General features: G+C 53.7%; 1 protein-coding gene across 7 annotated transcripts; it reads right to left on the bottom strand.

The window, feature by feature from the left end:
• Positions 1–3,628: 3,628 nt before the first annotated feature.
• LOC105495852 (zinc finger DHHC-type palmitoyltransferase 22) lies at positions 3,629–14,537 on the bottom strand. 7 transcript variants are annotated; one of them, XR_011625688.1, is made up of 5 exons: positions 14,008–14,537; positions 11,642–12,181; positions 5,949–6,320; positions 4,816–4,872; positions 3,629–3,865 (listed from the first exon to the last, which is right to left on the bottom strand). XR_011625688.1 is itself a non-coding variant. In XM_011765718.3 (3 exons), exons 2-3 carry the CDS (start codon positions 12,165–12,167, stop codon positions 6,055–6,057), a joined length of 792 nt encoding a protein of 263 aa, XP_011764020.1. In that variant the 5' UTR covers positions 12,168–12,181; positions 14,008–14,537; the 3' UTR covers positions 3,629–6,054. The 7 variants fall into 7 exon arrangements, 3 of the variants coding, with proteins under 3 accessions (XP_011764020.1, XP_011764021.1, XP_070955917.1); XR_011625686.1 differs by having other exon boundaries at positions 4,816–6,320; XR_011625687.1 differs by having other exon boundaries at positions 3,629–4,872.
• Between the last annotated feature and the right edge of the window lie 1,487 nt (positions 14,538–16,024).

Genomic DNA, 16,024 nt, shown 5'->3' with positions numbered 1-16,024 from the left:
GCAGTAGTTAGGAGACAAAACCTACAGGAGAGAGTAAGAGTGACAGAGAGCTGCCAACAGTAGCGGGAGTTTGGGATAGAGGGTTTCCAGGGGGCTGGACCAGTTGAGGAAAGGTCCTATGGAGAAGTGCGATGTGGAGGAGGGGCTGGGAGGGACCTAGGCTAAAGGAGGAGGCATGCTGGGGCCACCAGGTTACAGGGTGTGGGGAGGTGCCCACCAGGGTGCAGAGGGCCATGCAGGGGGCTGCCTTGCCAGTCCAGATGGGGCACTGCACATAACAAAAGATCACTGCTTACATCTCAGGGTCCCAGCCTTTCCAGTTCTTTTGTAGCTCCTGGAAGCCATCTTGGTAGGAATGGTGTCCTTCCAACACCATTTGCTGAGGCTGTGCAGGAAGGCAAGAGTGATGGGGAACTCCCAGAGACCTCTCTTTGGGCCCAGAGAGGACTAGGAATGTCTGATGTTCCCAGGTGAGCTCTAACATCTTTGGGCTGATTCTCTGGAAAATGAACTTAACCCTCTACCTTTGATGACCAACCTGGAGACCTGTGGATCCTTTAGAAAAACTAGACATCAGTTCATGCTTGACTCACCCAAATGGGACACCATGAGCTGGTATGAGTTAGGGTTTCTAAGAAGTGATCAGAGGAAGGAGGCAGGGTCCGTGGGGAGCGTGGCCTGAGGACAGACGTCCAGTTGTGGCTGCAGGTGTGTGCTCACATCTCACCATTCCTAAATGCAGACTTGCAATTCCCAGAAATCACCTGGTATCTCTGCTTCTGCACAGTCCCTCCTACCTCTACTCCCATCCACAGACCTGCTTTTCTGCCTGGCCTGCTCCTATTCATCCTGCATGACCCAGATGTTGCCTCTTCTGGGAAGCCTTCAGGTCCGCCCTGGTCAAGTAAGTGCTCTCCTCCAGGCTTCTGTAGCACCCTGTGCTCCCATCGGCACTTTCATGCCGCTGAATCACAACCATCTGCAATTTGTTCTCTTCCTAGTGAGCTCCCTGAGATCAGGTACTAGGTCTCTTTCATCTTTGCATTCCTGGTTCTTGGCGTCATGCCTGGCGTAGAGTCAGCATCAATGAATGTTTTTGAAGAATGAAAGAAGGAGCTGGGCCAGTACTGTGAATAGAGAGGGAAATGAGGGCAGAAGCAGAGGCCAACATCTGGAGCAACCAAGCTACTCCCAGACACCTCCCGCCCCCACCAGCAGGCTCACTGTGGCTAGTGAGCAGGCCCAAGGTTCTGCCTCATCTCTAACGTGTCTCAGATAAGTTAGGAGAAATGCCTCCTCTCTCTCTGCCCATCCTTCCTTTTCTTCCTGGCAGGAGGGGCTGCTTCCCAAGCATCCGTGAGGGCATGCTGAGAGGCAGGGCAGGAGAGAGATGAGGGGGAATCTCATGAGCAATGAGGCCAGTTGGAGGACACTGGGTACAGACAGGAGCCACAGTATTTGGGGGACCAAATGCATGGACAGTAACAAGGACAGTCATATTCCTAAGGAGAAAGACTGGCTAACAGATTGCCCCTGGGACCTAAGGACTGACTGGTTACAGTGAAGGGGGACCTGGGTTGAAGTCTCTTCAAGTTTGTCCTCTTTCCAAAACTCCTTGGGTTCCTGGAGCTTAGAGTGAGGCAGTTCCTGCCTTGCCTAATCTGACACTAGGGCATGGGCCAAAGAAGAGTACCCACTTTCTGGATGGAAAGGTTGAGGCACTGGGGAGCCAGGCATCTCACTCCAACACATGGGCCTGAGGACCCATGATCTCTATTGGCGCTAACAGATGATTCTACCCCTGCTTTGGGAGTCAGAGAGCTGTGCTGTCAAGAATGACCGGCAGATGTCCCTGAACCTCTTCCTCCATGGACAGAGTGGTTAGTTAAAAATGACACCATCAACTTCCATCTGATGGGCCAATGACAGAGGCTAGTGCATGGGATGGCCCTGAATTCTAGTGTCACAATCTTTTCCACCCCAGTCCTCCTAACAATCACCATGTTTTCACCTTCAGGGCCATCTTGGGCCCCCTCCCCAGCATCCCTCTACTCATGCCCCATGTCTTTGAAGTGCCTCTGATATCTTTCCCCTCTTTACCATCCCACAACCACTATCCCCACCTGGACCCTGGTTACATCTCACTGAGATACAGCACATGCCTCTTACCAGGTCCCTCAACCTCCAGTTCCTCCCACTTCCAGTCTATCCTCCAAGGCTGCACTTTCTGAAATCTACCTCTGATCATGCTGCTCCCTTGCTCAAAACCTTCAATGGTTCCCTATTGCCTGTCAAATGCCCTCCAGGTCCCTTAGCTTGGCATTCAGAGCCCTCTCTGCTTGGGTCCCTACTCTCAGCCTTAACCTCCTCTGTCTCTTCATGATATCCCCTATACCCCAAGGCCCCAGGCCTGTTCTCTGTCCCTGGAAAGCCCTCCCTGTCCCTCTTGGCCTGCTGAAATCTCATCCATCTTTCCAGGCCCTGTATCATGGAAAGGCCCCAGACCTAACAGCAGAATGTGCTCTCTCCCTCCTCTGAGCACTTCCAGAAACCTCTGCCAGAATGGAAACTCTTGAAGAGAGAGTGGTCTCATCTGTTTTCTAGCCCCACAATGTGCAAAGTGCAGTCCTGGGTCCAGCACAGGAATAAGAGATGTGGAGTAAGCATGTGAGCGGTAAATCTGCATCATTCAGGCAATGTTCATTGAGCACCTACTGTGTGCCTAGCCTTTGCTACACATCAAGGATATGACAGTGACCAAGGCAAGTGTGGTGCCTGCCCTGTGAAGTGTAGGCAGCCCATGCTCTAGAATGTGCTGAGGATTCGCCACAGCTCCATTCACCCAGCTCCTGCAGCAAAGCTGGTCGCCTGTTGGCCCGTGTTCAGGGCACATACACCATCATGACACTGGGCTAGGCTGAGGGTTCTGCAACAGCTCTTTGCAGTTGTATCCTTCCTCAGTCCAGGCCTTGTGTCTTTAGGATGAATCAGAGGCCTTACTCATTCATCTGCTCAGGGCCCACTCCCTGAAGGGCTCAACATCCTCCCACCTGTCCCCAGGACTGGGAAGCCTGAGACCTCCAGATGTTGCAGGGCCTGAGAGGGCAGGGGGCCTGACTGATCCCTAGGAACAGTTGGCTCTGTCTGTGGAGGAGGAGCAGAGGGACTCTCTTCACTCCTCCTCACCTGTCTTCTGATATGGGGAGGGGAGGGAGAGGAGGAGAAAGAGTGGAAGGAGAAGGAGGAAAAGGGAAGTTCCTAGGTAAGATATTCCAACCCCTGCTCCCTGTGGATCCACCCCAGCACTGAGACCTGTTACCACCCAGAGGTGATACATATGTTGCACCACATGGCCCAGCCCTGACAAATCACAGTGGACTCTGACTGAGGGCTGCAGCGGGCTGGGGAGCCCTCATCACTTTAGTTGCTGGATTGTGGAGAGAATCAAGGGTTCCCAGGGAGGAGCAGGGGCAGAAGGGGTAGGATACTCAGAGAATCTGAGCCATGGTTATTTACCAACTAAGATAGAAGTATTTTCAATACTTATTTTAAATATTTGAACAGCTAGTATGGCTGCATCAGTTCAGTACAGCCCTGCTACCAACAGTGCCCATACAATCATATCAAATCCAATTTAAAACCATATATTTTATTGATGTTCTTCAAGGACAATACAGGGCCATGTGTACAAATGCTACTCAGGTCTCACATCTGGCAACCTCCCCACCCTCATCCCCCATTGACCAGTCTGCAAGCAGTCAACATCCTGTAGGTCTCCCTGTTGCCCTTCCTCAGGATGTCGGGCCTCACCGTGCTGAGACTTCAGGAGGCTGAAAACGGCAGGGCTGGCTTCTAAGCTTGAGCTCTGGGGTCAGGAAAGAGTCAAGGCCAAAATTGCCCAGACCTTCCCCTCCTCCCTCTCCCTCCCATTGCTTAAGTATGGCCAGAATTGGGGGTGAAGATGCCCCGGTGACTCCTCCATTGAGGCAGCCTAGGCTTCCCCCCTTCAGCCATCTCTATCACATCCTTTCTTTCCAAATAACCTGCCCCACCAACCACCAAGATGGCAGAGTGACCAGTTTTCAGGGGGTGTGAATCAGTGCACAGACGGCCGTGACAAGGTGCCCCTGATGGCATGAATCTTGTCACCCTGTTCACCACTGCATTGCCAGTGCCTGGAAGAGGCTGGGAACGTAGTTGGCATTCAATAAATATATGTAGGATGGATGAATGAATGAATGAATATGGGAGGGAGAAGTATGAGCAGGTCGAGTACTACATTAGCTGTCTAGGGGGCGTGAAGGCAGAACCACAGTAAAGTCCTCCCAGTCTCTGCTCAAGAACCCAGGGTGTTGTGCAGCTATCAGCAGATCCCTGTGGTCGGTGGTTGGGCATTGCAGGGCGTGGATTCAGCACTACTGCCTGCATGGATGTCATACTGGCTTTGGGACCCAGTCAGGAGGGGGCACTTGTGTTGTCCCTCCTCCCTTATATGCCCCAGGGGTCTGGTCCTCTGGGTTTCAGAAAACACACAGTAGTGCCTCCACTGGAGTCAGTCAGATGCGCAGGGATGGTCTGGGAATTGCACCCTTATATTCCGGTCATCTCCACTCCCCAGCCTTAACTCACCACTGCCCCCCATGCCCTGCCACTGACAATGACACAGCTCCATCTCCCTGTCCTCAAATGTCAGTCCCCGCAACCACCCAGGTAGCCCTGTCTCTGCATAGACTCTCTCTTCAGTGGCTGGGTTGGGTACTGATCTTCAGACCCCTCCCATGCCCACACTCCCCTCCAGGAAAGCAAATATCTCACAGGCATCTCCGCAGATCTTGCCTCTGGGTCCAGCAGTCACAACCAGGACACCAGAACCTTGGGGTTGGAAGGAATGTGTAAGCTCACCTAGAATGACCCTGTGCAGAAATCTCTTCCACAGCATGCCGGCAGACGATTGCCTAGACTCTGCTGGAATACCTCTAGTGATGGGGCACTCACTACCTTCACAGGGAGCCGTTCAAACACTGAAAAGTTTCAGCTGCTGGAATGCCCTTTGTATAGGGCATAAATGAACCCAATTGTCCCTCTCACTTCTCCCTTTCCCCTAGGCATTATTCCTATATGTTTCTAACAACACTTCTCACCACCATCCATCTCTCTCTCTCTCTCTCTCTCTCTCTCTCTCTCTCACACACACACACACACACACACACACACAGTTCCATATGGTTATACAGTCGAATACCCCCTTCCTTTATCAGTAATTCTCTTTCCCTGTCCCTTCTTCCTTGCCTTCCCATCATCTGGCAAAGACCTGGGGGCTGGAGATCAAGTAGAAAGGCTGGAAGAGTTCCAGGGAGACGAAGCATCCAGCCAGGTCCTGGACTGGGCTGGGCTGGCCAGATGGGGCAGGATGGACAGGGAATAGCATTTGGAAAAAGCAGGCCATTGACTTCTGTCTCCCAGAGAAAGGGTCTTGAACCTGGAGGGTGGGGTGAGGGAGCAGCAAGCTACTGAGTTCTTTTTCCTACAGAGGGGATGCAGACACACACCCACTCTTTCCCAACTCCCCTAGCTGTTGGCAGAGCTGACTTGGCTGCCTCTTACACATGGTGATTTTAAACATTTGCCAGCCTCTAGGTCCCAGGGAGTTTCATACCAGCAGCAAGAATCCACTCCCCTCTCCCAACATGGAGGCTGAGAGGAAGGGCTCTAGCAGACAGCAGTGATGAATGAGACCTGGTGGAGAATGGATGAGCCAGGAAGAGGGGGAAAGCAGGGATCCCAAGGGGAAGGAACGAAAGCAGAGGCAGTCTAACGGCTAGCAGCCACCTGGCTGGCTCGTGAGGAGCCTAGAAATGCCTGGGGGGACATTTTTCCTCCTTGTCATAATCCACCAGCCCACACTGTTCTCATGGGTGGAAGGCGGGGGGAAGATGCTAGGACCTTACCAGCACAAGGTTGTAGTGGGTCATGGGTGGAGACAAGGCTGCCATGGTTTTATGCTCAGGAGGAGTCAAGACAGAGAGAGAGAGAGATAAATGACGGGAGTGTCTGCTACTTATCCTGCTGCTTGGAGCTCTCACTTCCGACATTGAACATGGGGACCAGCAGGCCCAGCAGCCACCTCTTTCCGAAGACCTCTTGTAGGTTCTTGCGCCAGGGCCGGGCCCTCACTGCCACCCCCTTCCGCACCTGGTGGCGGGTCTGCCCGCGGAGGATCAACAGCAGCTGGTGGCAGCAGAAGCCAGCGCAGGCCAGGCCGATGGCGAACCAGAGGTAGAGCATGAGGATGACGAACATTTCAGAACCCAGGACAGCTCCTGCAGGGCAACGGGAGGGGAAACACCAGAGCCGCTTTACACCCAGGCCACCTGCAGAACTGTGATCTAGGCAGGCTTTCCACTGGGAGGGAGGGAGATTAATGAGATTGACACTACATTTTGTAGCAGCCTCAGCGCTGCAGCTGCAGTGAGGGAGAGGAAGGAAGAACCAGCTGCCCTAACTTTTTCTTGGTGCAGATGGCACCTGAGGCAAGAGGGGAAAACTGGAGACCTGGTGAAAACAGCTAAGTTTGATGAGCTTAGCAAGGAGAGCCCTCAGCTCCTGGGGCAGCATCTGGCCGCTGATAACATTTCTGTAGAGTCGGAGATGCCTGTCTTTCTCTGTTTTCTCCTTTTGGGCTGGAAGCAGGGTGAAGGGGTTTTGCTCAGGAGGAGAGAGGGGTGAGCTGAGGACCCTAAAGAGGGAGCGGGTGTCTGGGCAGATGTCTAGACCGCAGCACCTTCTCTATACTGTCCTGGGAGCGCTAGTTGAGAGGACTCAGGAAAATGACAGCATGATGGAGAACTGGGAAGAATAAGTCATGAGCTTAGTCTCAAGAGCAGCCCAGAGCACCAACGTAGAGAATAATTCAGTCATTAATGTTAACAAGAGGACAGTGTGGCCACCACAGCATTCCACCAGAGCTGGTTCTGTCAATCAAATCTTGCTAAAAGAGGCCCCCAAGGTCATTGGCCCTGTGTCGTGGGGCAGGATCTCCCCAGAATCCCTCTAAACCAAGCACTTCCTCTTACTGGTTTGAAATAATCACTGAGTAACAGCTCCCACACTCTTCCTCAGAGTTTGGATGGCTGGTCCATGCTAGGTTTGAGTCTCCCAGCTGTGTGGACTTACACAAGTGTCCCAACCTCTCAGTTGAAGTTCACTCATCTGTACAATGGGTACAATAATACTAACGATTTCATTCAGCTGCATGATTCAAGAAAATGATGTACAGAGTGGTCAGCATCCCCGTTCACACTCACTGTGGTGCTCCCAGCAGAGGGTCATGTTTACAGAGCAGGAGACTACATCCAAAATGAGTTCAAGTTTAACTCCTGAAACTATCAAGCTTTCTCCTTCTCCTTTTCAGGGCTTAGAGTCCTGGCTGGGCTGCAACTTTGGCAGCTGTGGCAAAGACACTTACATTGATCTGCCCAGCAGCCAGGGCACTGGACCCTGGAGTTAATTCGAAAGTCCTCCTTAGCCCTTGGCTCCCTGTAGGGCAACCCTATCACCTCCTCTGGTGGGGTGGGGGTATCTCCTCTAAGGACTCCACCTTACAACCTATTCTGCCCCTGAAAATCTCAACCATATTTTGCCCTTTCCCTAGCCTTCTCTTGCCCCAGCCCACCTCTTCCCAAGTCTCTCCAGCCTCCAATTTCCAAAGTCCTGGGAACTGGTCTTTCAACACTTGTCCAGTATGAGCAGTGGTGGACTCAGCAGTCAGGGAGGATGTGGATCCGGTTCAGATTCTCTCATTAGCAGCCTCCTCTTGTCCTCATCCCTAGGAGCTTGGATACCCATTTTGTTGTTGTTGTTGTTTGTTTGTTTTTTGTTTTGTTTTGTTTTTTACAAAGCTGGAGACAGATAGGCCCAGCTGCCATTTAGAGCAGCCCCTCCACTGGCACAGGGGCAGTAGTGGGACAGGGCTCACATTGGGCTGTGCCATTCCCCTGACCCACTTCTTCCTTGTTGGCACAGATTAGCTTGGGCAGCCATGTGCGGGATGGAAGATCCCAGGTCCATGGTGCTCTTTGGTGTGAGGAATGCTGACAGGCAAAGATGGCCCTCGAGCTGTGATGTGAGAACATCAGAGCTGTCAAGCTTGGGCCTGCCTTGCAACACTGCCCCAGGAATAAGCCTGGGCGGATGGAAGCCATTTCCCACAGGGTTTTTTCCTGGCACTAAATCAAGGCATGAGAAAAAGACCTTGTGGCCTTTTCTTGGCCCCATGCAGCAGCTACAAAAGGCTATTCTGGGGACCTGCTTTGTCTAAAAGTGTTTGAAGTTACCTAGCCTGGCTGCTTCAGCTCCTCTTAACTGTGTAATAATAGTTCTGCTTCTTTTCAAAAATCACAGAATTTTCCTAATGGGCCTAAAAGGACACATCAGTCAATCTCCCCTGCCCCTTCCTCCCAACAAGCATCTATAACACCTTTGACAAATAATCACCCAGCATACTTTTCAGTACATCCAAGGACAAGTAGCTGCCTCCCTCCCAAAGTGGCTCATTCCAGAAGCAGCTTCAGAGAGGCAGCCCCCAAGAGGCAGTGTGGTGTGGTGGAAAGAGTATGAACTTTGGAGGCTACAAGCCCCAACTCCAAATCTTGATTTGGAATCATACCAGCTGTGTGGTGTTAGTGCAACTTAACCTTGCTGAGTCTTTGGTTTCTGAGCCTTAAAAATGGATATGATAATATGGACTTGTCGTGAGGAACGGGTGAAATGTGACATGCATAGTGGATGGTACATAACAGGTGCTCAATGAACTTTATTCCCCTTTCCCTCCTACTGCACCTTCTGGTAGCACCCATCATGCTGGTGTACTTACCCAAATGCCAAGATACAGGTCAGATGGTGGCATCTCCATTTCCCAGATAAGAGTAAGAGTCAGAGAGGTGACACAGCAACCTGTACTGGTCCCACAAAGCCAAAAGAAAGGGCAACTTCTGACACCTAACTAACTAGCCGCCTCCCTCTTTGGATTAGCTGAGAGCCTGTGGTTGGCAGCCACCTTCACACTAGAAGACCCCTCCCACTTTTAGCTCTCAAGGCCCAAACTCACGGCCATCCATGCTCTGGTGACAGATCTGACTCAGATCTGCACCAGAGTTGAGGACAGCTCAATTTCTTTCTTTCTTTCTTTTTCTTTTTTTTTTTTCTTGAGACAGGGTCTTGCTCTGTAGCCCAGGCTGGATGGAGTGCAGTGGCATTATCATAGCTCACTGCAGCCTCACACTCTTGGGCTCAAGCAATTCTCTCACCTCATCCTCCTGAGTAGATGGGACAACAGGCACATGCCACTATGCCTGACTAGTGTATTTATTTATTTTTTATTTTTGTAGAAACGGAGTCTCACCATCTTGCCCAGGCTGATCTCGAACTCAATTTCTATTAAACAACCCATGCTTCTTACTCCTTCCTGTCCACCTGCCCTCCAGAGCAGATGAGAGACGGTGCTACCAACTGTTCGGATTGAGGGTTGGGGAACAAGAGGAATAGGAAAGCAAAAGCTGAACAGGTGGGGTGTATGTCATGGGAGAGAAAGAAGGAGGGTTGTCAAGAGGAAAGATGAAAGGTCACAAAGGATGAGATAGGAGAGTTAGAGGTAAGAAGTCTTGGTCGCCTATTCCCAGCGGATATGGTGAGGAAGTGAAAGACACTGGAACTCATCCTTATGCTGGCACAGGAGTCTGGGCCCCAAGGTGGGCACTCACTGGCTCTGTTCTCCCATCAGATCAAACCTAGCACATATGGACAGGACTCAAGCCCAGATTTATCTCAAATCAAACCATTTCAAGGTCTTCCTTCTGGAACCATCCATTTTTACGGTTGGCGAAACTACTTGGAAAAGAAAGTATAAGCAGGCTTGTTGGCTCTCCTCATCCCTCCACCTGCCTGTGCTCACACTCCACCCCCTAGCCCACCCACCCACCCTCCCCCGTCCTGGTTATTTTGGTCCCAGCAGCCTCCTGTGCCAGTGCTGGGATCCAGAAGGCCTGAAAGCTGTGAGTTCTGGACCCAGCTCAGCCACCAGCCCTGAAGGCAGCCCCCGTAGCTGGGTCCCCTCTGTATCTCTGTGTTCCCACTGCCAAATGGCATGATAGTTCTGTGCCTGGGAAGAACTGGGCTGTAGTCACCACAAAGACTGAAATGATGGCTTCTCCCAGAGTAGAGCAGAAATTTTATGAATGTTCAGCCCAGGCACCTCCAAACAATCTTGGGCTTTCAGTGGAAGTAGCTGCCCCCTGTCTTTCTTTGCTCCTAGAAGGCCAACAGGTGAGGAAGCATGCTCTATTCCCTGAGCCACTACAGAAGAGCTGTGGATTAAGGACCCGAGAGGCAGACCAGAGACTGCCACTCAGTGGTAGGAAGATACTGGGCAAGCCACTTAATCCCATCTGAGTCTTGGTTTCATCATCTGAGAAATGGAGATAACAATGCTATACATGCAGGCCCAAGCACGTAGACACTACCGATTGTGGAAGCTAAGTCATTCAGAGTCAAAGGCCAGGATAGGGAGGAAGTGGAAGGAAACGCAGTAGGAGCCAGTCTCAAGGCCGAATAAAGTGGTAAGAACTGCCACCAGGAGCTGAGTACTTCTAGGGCCAGATATCAGGGAGTGGTCCTTGTGCATACTAGTTAAAGTGTAGTCCTCAGCCAGGTGCAGTGGCTCACACCTGTAATCCCAGCACTTTGGGAGGCCGAGGTGGGTGGGTCACTTGAGGTCAAGAGTTCAAGACCCGCCTGGTCAACATGGTAAAACACCGTCTCTATTAAAAATAACAAAAATTAGCCGGTGGCACGCACCTGTAATCCCAGCTACTAGGGAGGTTGAGGCAAGAGAATCACTTGAACCTGGGAGGTAGAGGTTGCAGTAAGCAGAGATTGCGCCACTACACTCCAGCTTGGGTGATGGAGTGAGACTCTGTCTAAAAAAAAAAAAATGCCTGCCTCTCCCACCCAAGTTCCCTCTGCTCTGAGCCATCGGCAGGCTGGAGAACAGGCTGGAGAACAGGCTGGTGAGGTCAAACATAATAGGCAGGAGGACGAGGCTTAGTCTCCTGCTGGGCTGGGCTGGCAACAAGTTCAATATTACTGCAATTGGTTGGTGAGACCTCTGGAGAGCAGAGTCCTTGGGTGACATGTAAGCAGGACTGGGGTCCAGGCAGAGGACGGTCATAGCATGGTTGTACCTCATGGGGCTACATGGAGGAATGGCCAGCACCCAGCCCTGCCTGGCACAGAGCAGGTATATTACCTGGATGCCACAACTCTGTGAGCATATGGACAGCATGATGGATGAGGATGATGAGGGTATGGGGAGATGTGGCCAATAAAATACAGCATGTCCGCTTAATTTGCATTTCAGATAGCCAATAGCAAATTTTCTCAGTGTATCTCATACAGCATCCAGTATCTGGGACATAATTATACTAAAAAATTATGAGTTGTTTATCTGAAATTTTAATTTAGTGGAAGGGTCTGTATTTTTATTTGCTAAATCTGGCAACTTTTGGGGCTGGAGTTTGGGGCCCGGCAACCTTTGGGGTGGGAGATCTTTGGGTAGAGCCCAACCTGCCTGCCAAGGCCCACTCACCGGAGAAGAACTGGCTGATGGAGGTGGGCAGGAGCGTGAGGAAGGCCAGGGGGTGGGCGAAGGAGATGGAAAGGACCGCGGAGATGTAGGCCACGCCGGCCACCATGGAGTAGAGGCAGGCCAGGGAGGTGTAGAGGCAGAACAAGACGAAGTTACGCATGTTCCTGCTGCCGATGCAGTTGCCGGTGAAGAAACAGTGATGGTCGTGCCTCAGGGTGACTCTGGCGCACACTCGGCAGAAGTGGGTGCTAGGTGAGGGGCACGGAACCTTCCTGGTCGAGGCCCCCTGGCAGGCGCCCAGGTCGTCTGGGGAGTTCTGGATGACCAGGACGTAATTGCCCAGGGCGTTGGCCGAGAGGAATAGGAAGAGCGCCCCGTGGAGCAGGGCCGGCGAGAAGAGCCGGGCGGCCGCGGGGTCCTCGCGCATGCTGGGCAGGAAGAGGAAGAGCTGCAGCACGAAGGTCACCAGGGAGATGCACAAGAAGTAGGCGGGGGCCACCACGTTGAGCAGCCGCAGGGCCAGCATCCTCGATTACATTCCTGCGGGACCCGGGGTGAGAAGAGGACTGACTGACTGCGGCGTCCAGGGGGCGCCCTCGCGCGCTCCTCCGTGCTGCGCCTCTGGGGCTCTGCACGCGACTCCACGCCCCCAAACCCCTGTCCCGCCGATTTCCCCTCCCCAGTTCCCTAACCCCGGACCAGGCAGGCCAGAGACCCCGAGCCCGCAGCGGCCTCGGGTCTAGGCCCTTCCTGGGGGTGAGTGTTGCCTGGGGTTTTGAGCGAGCTCGGCGCCTTGGCGCGGTAGAGTCAGGCACAGCAATACAAGTTGTGAGGGTGGGGGGCGCTGGGGGATAGGACTCCTCCCCTCTGTGGCTGTGGAAACAAGCCCAGGTTTGGGATTTCTGGTTCAGACCTCCCTAGGAGGAGAAAGGGAAGGATTTGGGATTGGGGGCAGAGGTATCAGCGGCATTTGAGCTGCTGGAAATCCTGCTTCACACTTCCCTTTCTCCTTCCCTGCGCCCCCACCCACACACACATCTTGGGCAGCACTCAGGGACCTCACCGGTTACCCAAGGCTCTTTGGAGGTATGTGTGCGTGCGGGACCACGATGTGTGTGTGTGTCCTTGTCTGTGACTCTGTACGTGTAATCTGTGTGCGCTTGAGTATCTGTATTTGTGTATGTATGTATCTGCGTGTACAGACACGCAGTCTCTGCCACCTAGCTTAAAAAAATCAATTAAAACAACCGATACACTCACACTCGCTCTCGGGCGCCGGGTGGGGTGGGGACGCAGCCAGAATACCTGTGTCAGCGGGTCCTGGCCAGCACATCTCTCCAACGCTGGCTGCCCGGGCTGTTTCTTTGCAAAGAGCGTTTTCATTTGAGGCGAAATTAAAATCCCCTTTTCGCGCCCGCCTCCCGCCCTCCTGGTGAGAGAAACCCAAACAACCCTCATGGCGCCGAAATCCTTTCCATGCTGACAAGCACGCCCTGGGCGCACGAGTGGATGCTTGGCCGGCCTTTCCTGGGATCGACCCCGCCGCCGTGCGCAGCCCTTGCAGCGTCCCCATCCCACTCCACGCCTCACAGCCGGGATTCCTGGCCAGCTTCGGAAGCCACCGAGAAATAGGATTCCGTGCGCCCGAGAGAACTTTTCCAGAGGCTAAGGAATTGGCCAGCCGGAGGCGCGAGAAAAGTTCTGGGAAGGCGGTTGCACCTAGGATGGGCGGATGCCACGGGGCCTCCGTCCAGGCTGTCCCGTCAGGACGGGGCGACTGGTCACCTTGGAATCCCCTTTGCAGGTCCCAGCGCCCCCCGGGAACCCGCAGCCTCCGCGGAGAGCGTGGGCCTCTCCCTGCCGCTGGGGCGCAGCGCAGTGCAAGCCAGAGGGTGGTCGCGGGGGGCTGGGCACCGCCCCCAGTCATGCGCCGCCGGGGGCTACGGCGGCGCTGCCCGCCCCGGAGAGCCCTTGGCCTGGGGCTCCGGCGAAGCAAGTGCCTTCCCCGCGCCGGTCGCCAGGGGGGCGCGGGAGCAGCCAGATGCGCCGCAGCGCTGGGAAGGCGGCGAAGGACAGGGGCTAGGGGAGTGAGGGGCGCTCGGTGGGCAGTCTCAGCCCGGGCCCTGTGCGGGAGAAGGGGCAGCAGAGACCGCCCGTGGGGCCCCGGGGCTCAGGGAGCTGTCCGTTGAGCACTGGCGCCCGCCTCGTCCGCGGCAGAGGGCGGCACAGCCAGAGCCTTAGAAAGACCGGCAGCGCCGGCGGCCGCGGGCTTCTCGGCCACTGCCTCCCGGACGCAAGGGAAGCCGCCCCCCGCGCCTCCGCCGCCGCACTGCCGCCGCCGCAGAGGGGTGAGGAAATGAACTCACCGAGCTCTGGTCGCCGAGAAGAGGAGCCCCGGACGCCGGCTCTCGCCCTGCCCGAGGCTGCAAAGTTGTGGGCTCGGCCCGGCTGGCTCGCAGCCTGCGCTTCGCTTCGGGAACTGGGCAGGTAGCGGGGATGTGGGGAGGAGGGAGCGGGCAGCTGCTGTTTTCCCACTTGGGCGCCAGCGAGTAGGGGCAAGGAAGCGGCGGGGACGGCAACTGGGCACCCCCCAGCCCCGCCACCCCTCCCTCCGCTCCTGGGGGCGGTGCTTTGGCCGCCAGTCTCAGCATTGTGGACTTGCCCCCTCCTCCCCCCTCGATTCCCCTTGAGCGGGCTGGGGCGCTCTGCCTGGTTTCAGCTGCCCGTTCCAGCTGGGAGATTGGGATTCAGCCCTGATGTGGATTCTCAAGCCATCATCCTGCCTTTCCCTCTCGGCTATGTCCCACGACCTTCCCTGCTCTCCACTCGGACTGAAGGAACCCTGGGGGTTTGAGAGGTCGGCTTGCCAGGGCAACACCCGTGAAGACCAGCGTCATCTCCTCGAAAGGGCTGTGTACAGAGGATTGGGAGTTGGGACTCTGGAGCCTGTCTACCTGGGTTTGAATATTCACCATTCACTACTGTGAGATCTCAGATTCCAGTTTCTTCGTCTGTAAATTCCAGTGTAATCTTAGATTCCAGTTTCCTCATCTGTAAAACAGAGATGTGAGGGTTAAATGAAAATCTATGTAAAACCCTTAAACAGGGCCTGCCCAGGGCAAGCACTGCTTGATTAGATCATAATTAGAGACACTACTTATCGCACCCCTGCTAGGTAGCAGGCACTGCACTAAGCCTTTAGCATAAGACGCTTCCTTAATCCTCTCAGCCTGATCTACGAAGCTGGCTGAGCCCCATTCTGGGGATGAGGAGGTTGAGGCTCAGAGAAGCTAAGTCGCATGTCTAAGGTCATACAGCCATTAAGTGACAGAGCCTGGACTTGAACTTTGTTCTAGCGTTAATGCTCCTGCCCTCGGCCTCCACACAACCCAGCATCACCATGGGACCCATGGGCAGCTCTGATTTGGGAGAAGGAAAGACAATGGGAGTTTATCCAGACACAGAGCTTGAACTTGGAGCTGCTTCTTCGGGCCCTACCCCCACCTTCCTATTTCTATTTCCTTCCCCTTCCAGGGCTCTGCTATTCTAAGGTGGGTACCGTGATGCACCAAGAGGGTAGTCACACCAGTGTGTATCAAATAGTGGGGGGCGGGGGGAGCAGAGCCTTAAAAACATCAAACACTGCAGGAATATTGGTGCCATCACCATCCTCAATTTCCTGGGTGTCGTAGCTCACCTACCTGCCCTGTTCCTCTCCTCTGGGTGATGGCATACTTAATAAATAAATAAGTATTTATTACTTTCTCAACTGGCTGATTAAAACAAGAGCAATCCCTTGAAATGAGGGCCATATGCTAATCAGCTCAGCCTCTATTCTCGAATAACCAGACACTGCTCCTCTGTAATTTATCAGCATACATCAAAATAAAAAAGAGGCCAGGAAACCTTTTCGCGTTCTAAAAGCATCTGACATGTAAGTGAAAGAACAGTATGCCACATGGTGGCCGTGAGCAGCTGGTAGCCCTGTGAGTTCCAGTGGCCACAGGACAGACACGGGGAGGCACACATGGCCCTTTTTCCTTCAGAGCAGCTTTGTCTCATAATTGTGGCTGTCTGGGCCCCTTTTCACAAGCACTGTCTGCCTCTCACATGGGCTTGGCAGGGAGGGAGCCTGGGGTGCCTGGGTTTGGCTATACTGACTGAAGATCTCCATTCCCCAAATACCTTGTGAGTCGGGTGGTATTTCTAATTTTATTTTGCATATGGGTGTGAGGTGGGAAGGTGTGTGTCTGAATTTGTGTGTATGAGGAAAAGGAAAGAGAGAAAGAAGCTAAGCGAACGTGGGAAGATGTTAGTGGGGGAAGGGAGTATTCAGTCAGGAAAAGGAGATCTGGTCGTGGAAACACAAATGGACAAGGACGA

Source organism: Macaca nemestrina, chromosome 7, assembly GCF_043159975.1.
Source record: "Macaca nemestrina isolate mMacNem1 chromosome 7, mMacNem.hap1, whole genome shotgun sequence".
NCBI classification, from domain to species: Eukaryota; Metazoa; Chordata; class Mammalia; order Primates; family Cercopithecidae; genus Macaca; species Macaca nemestrina.
This window is presented reverse-complemented; position numbering and strand designations above follow the sequence as displayed.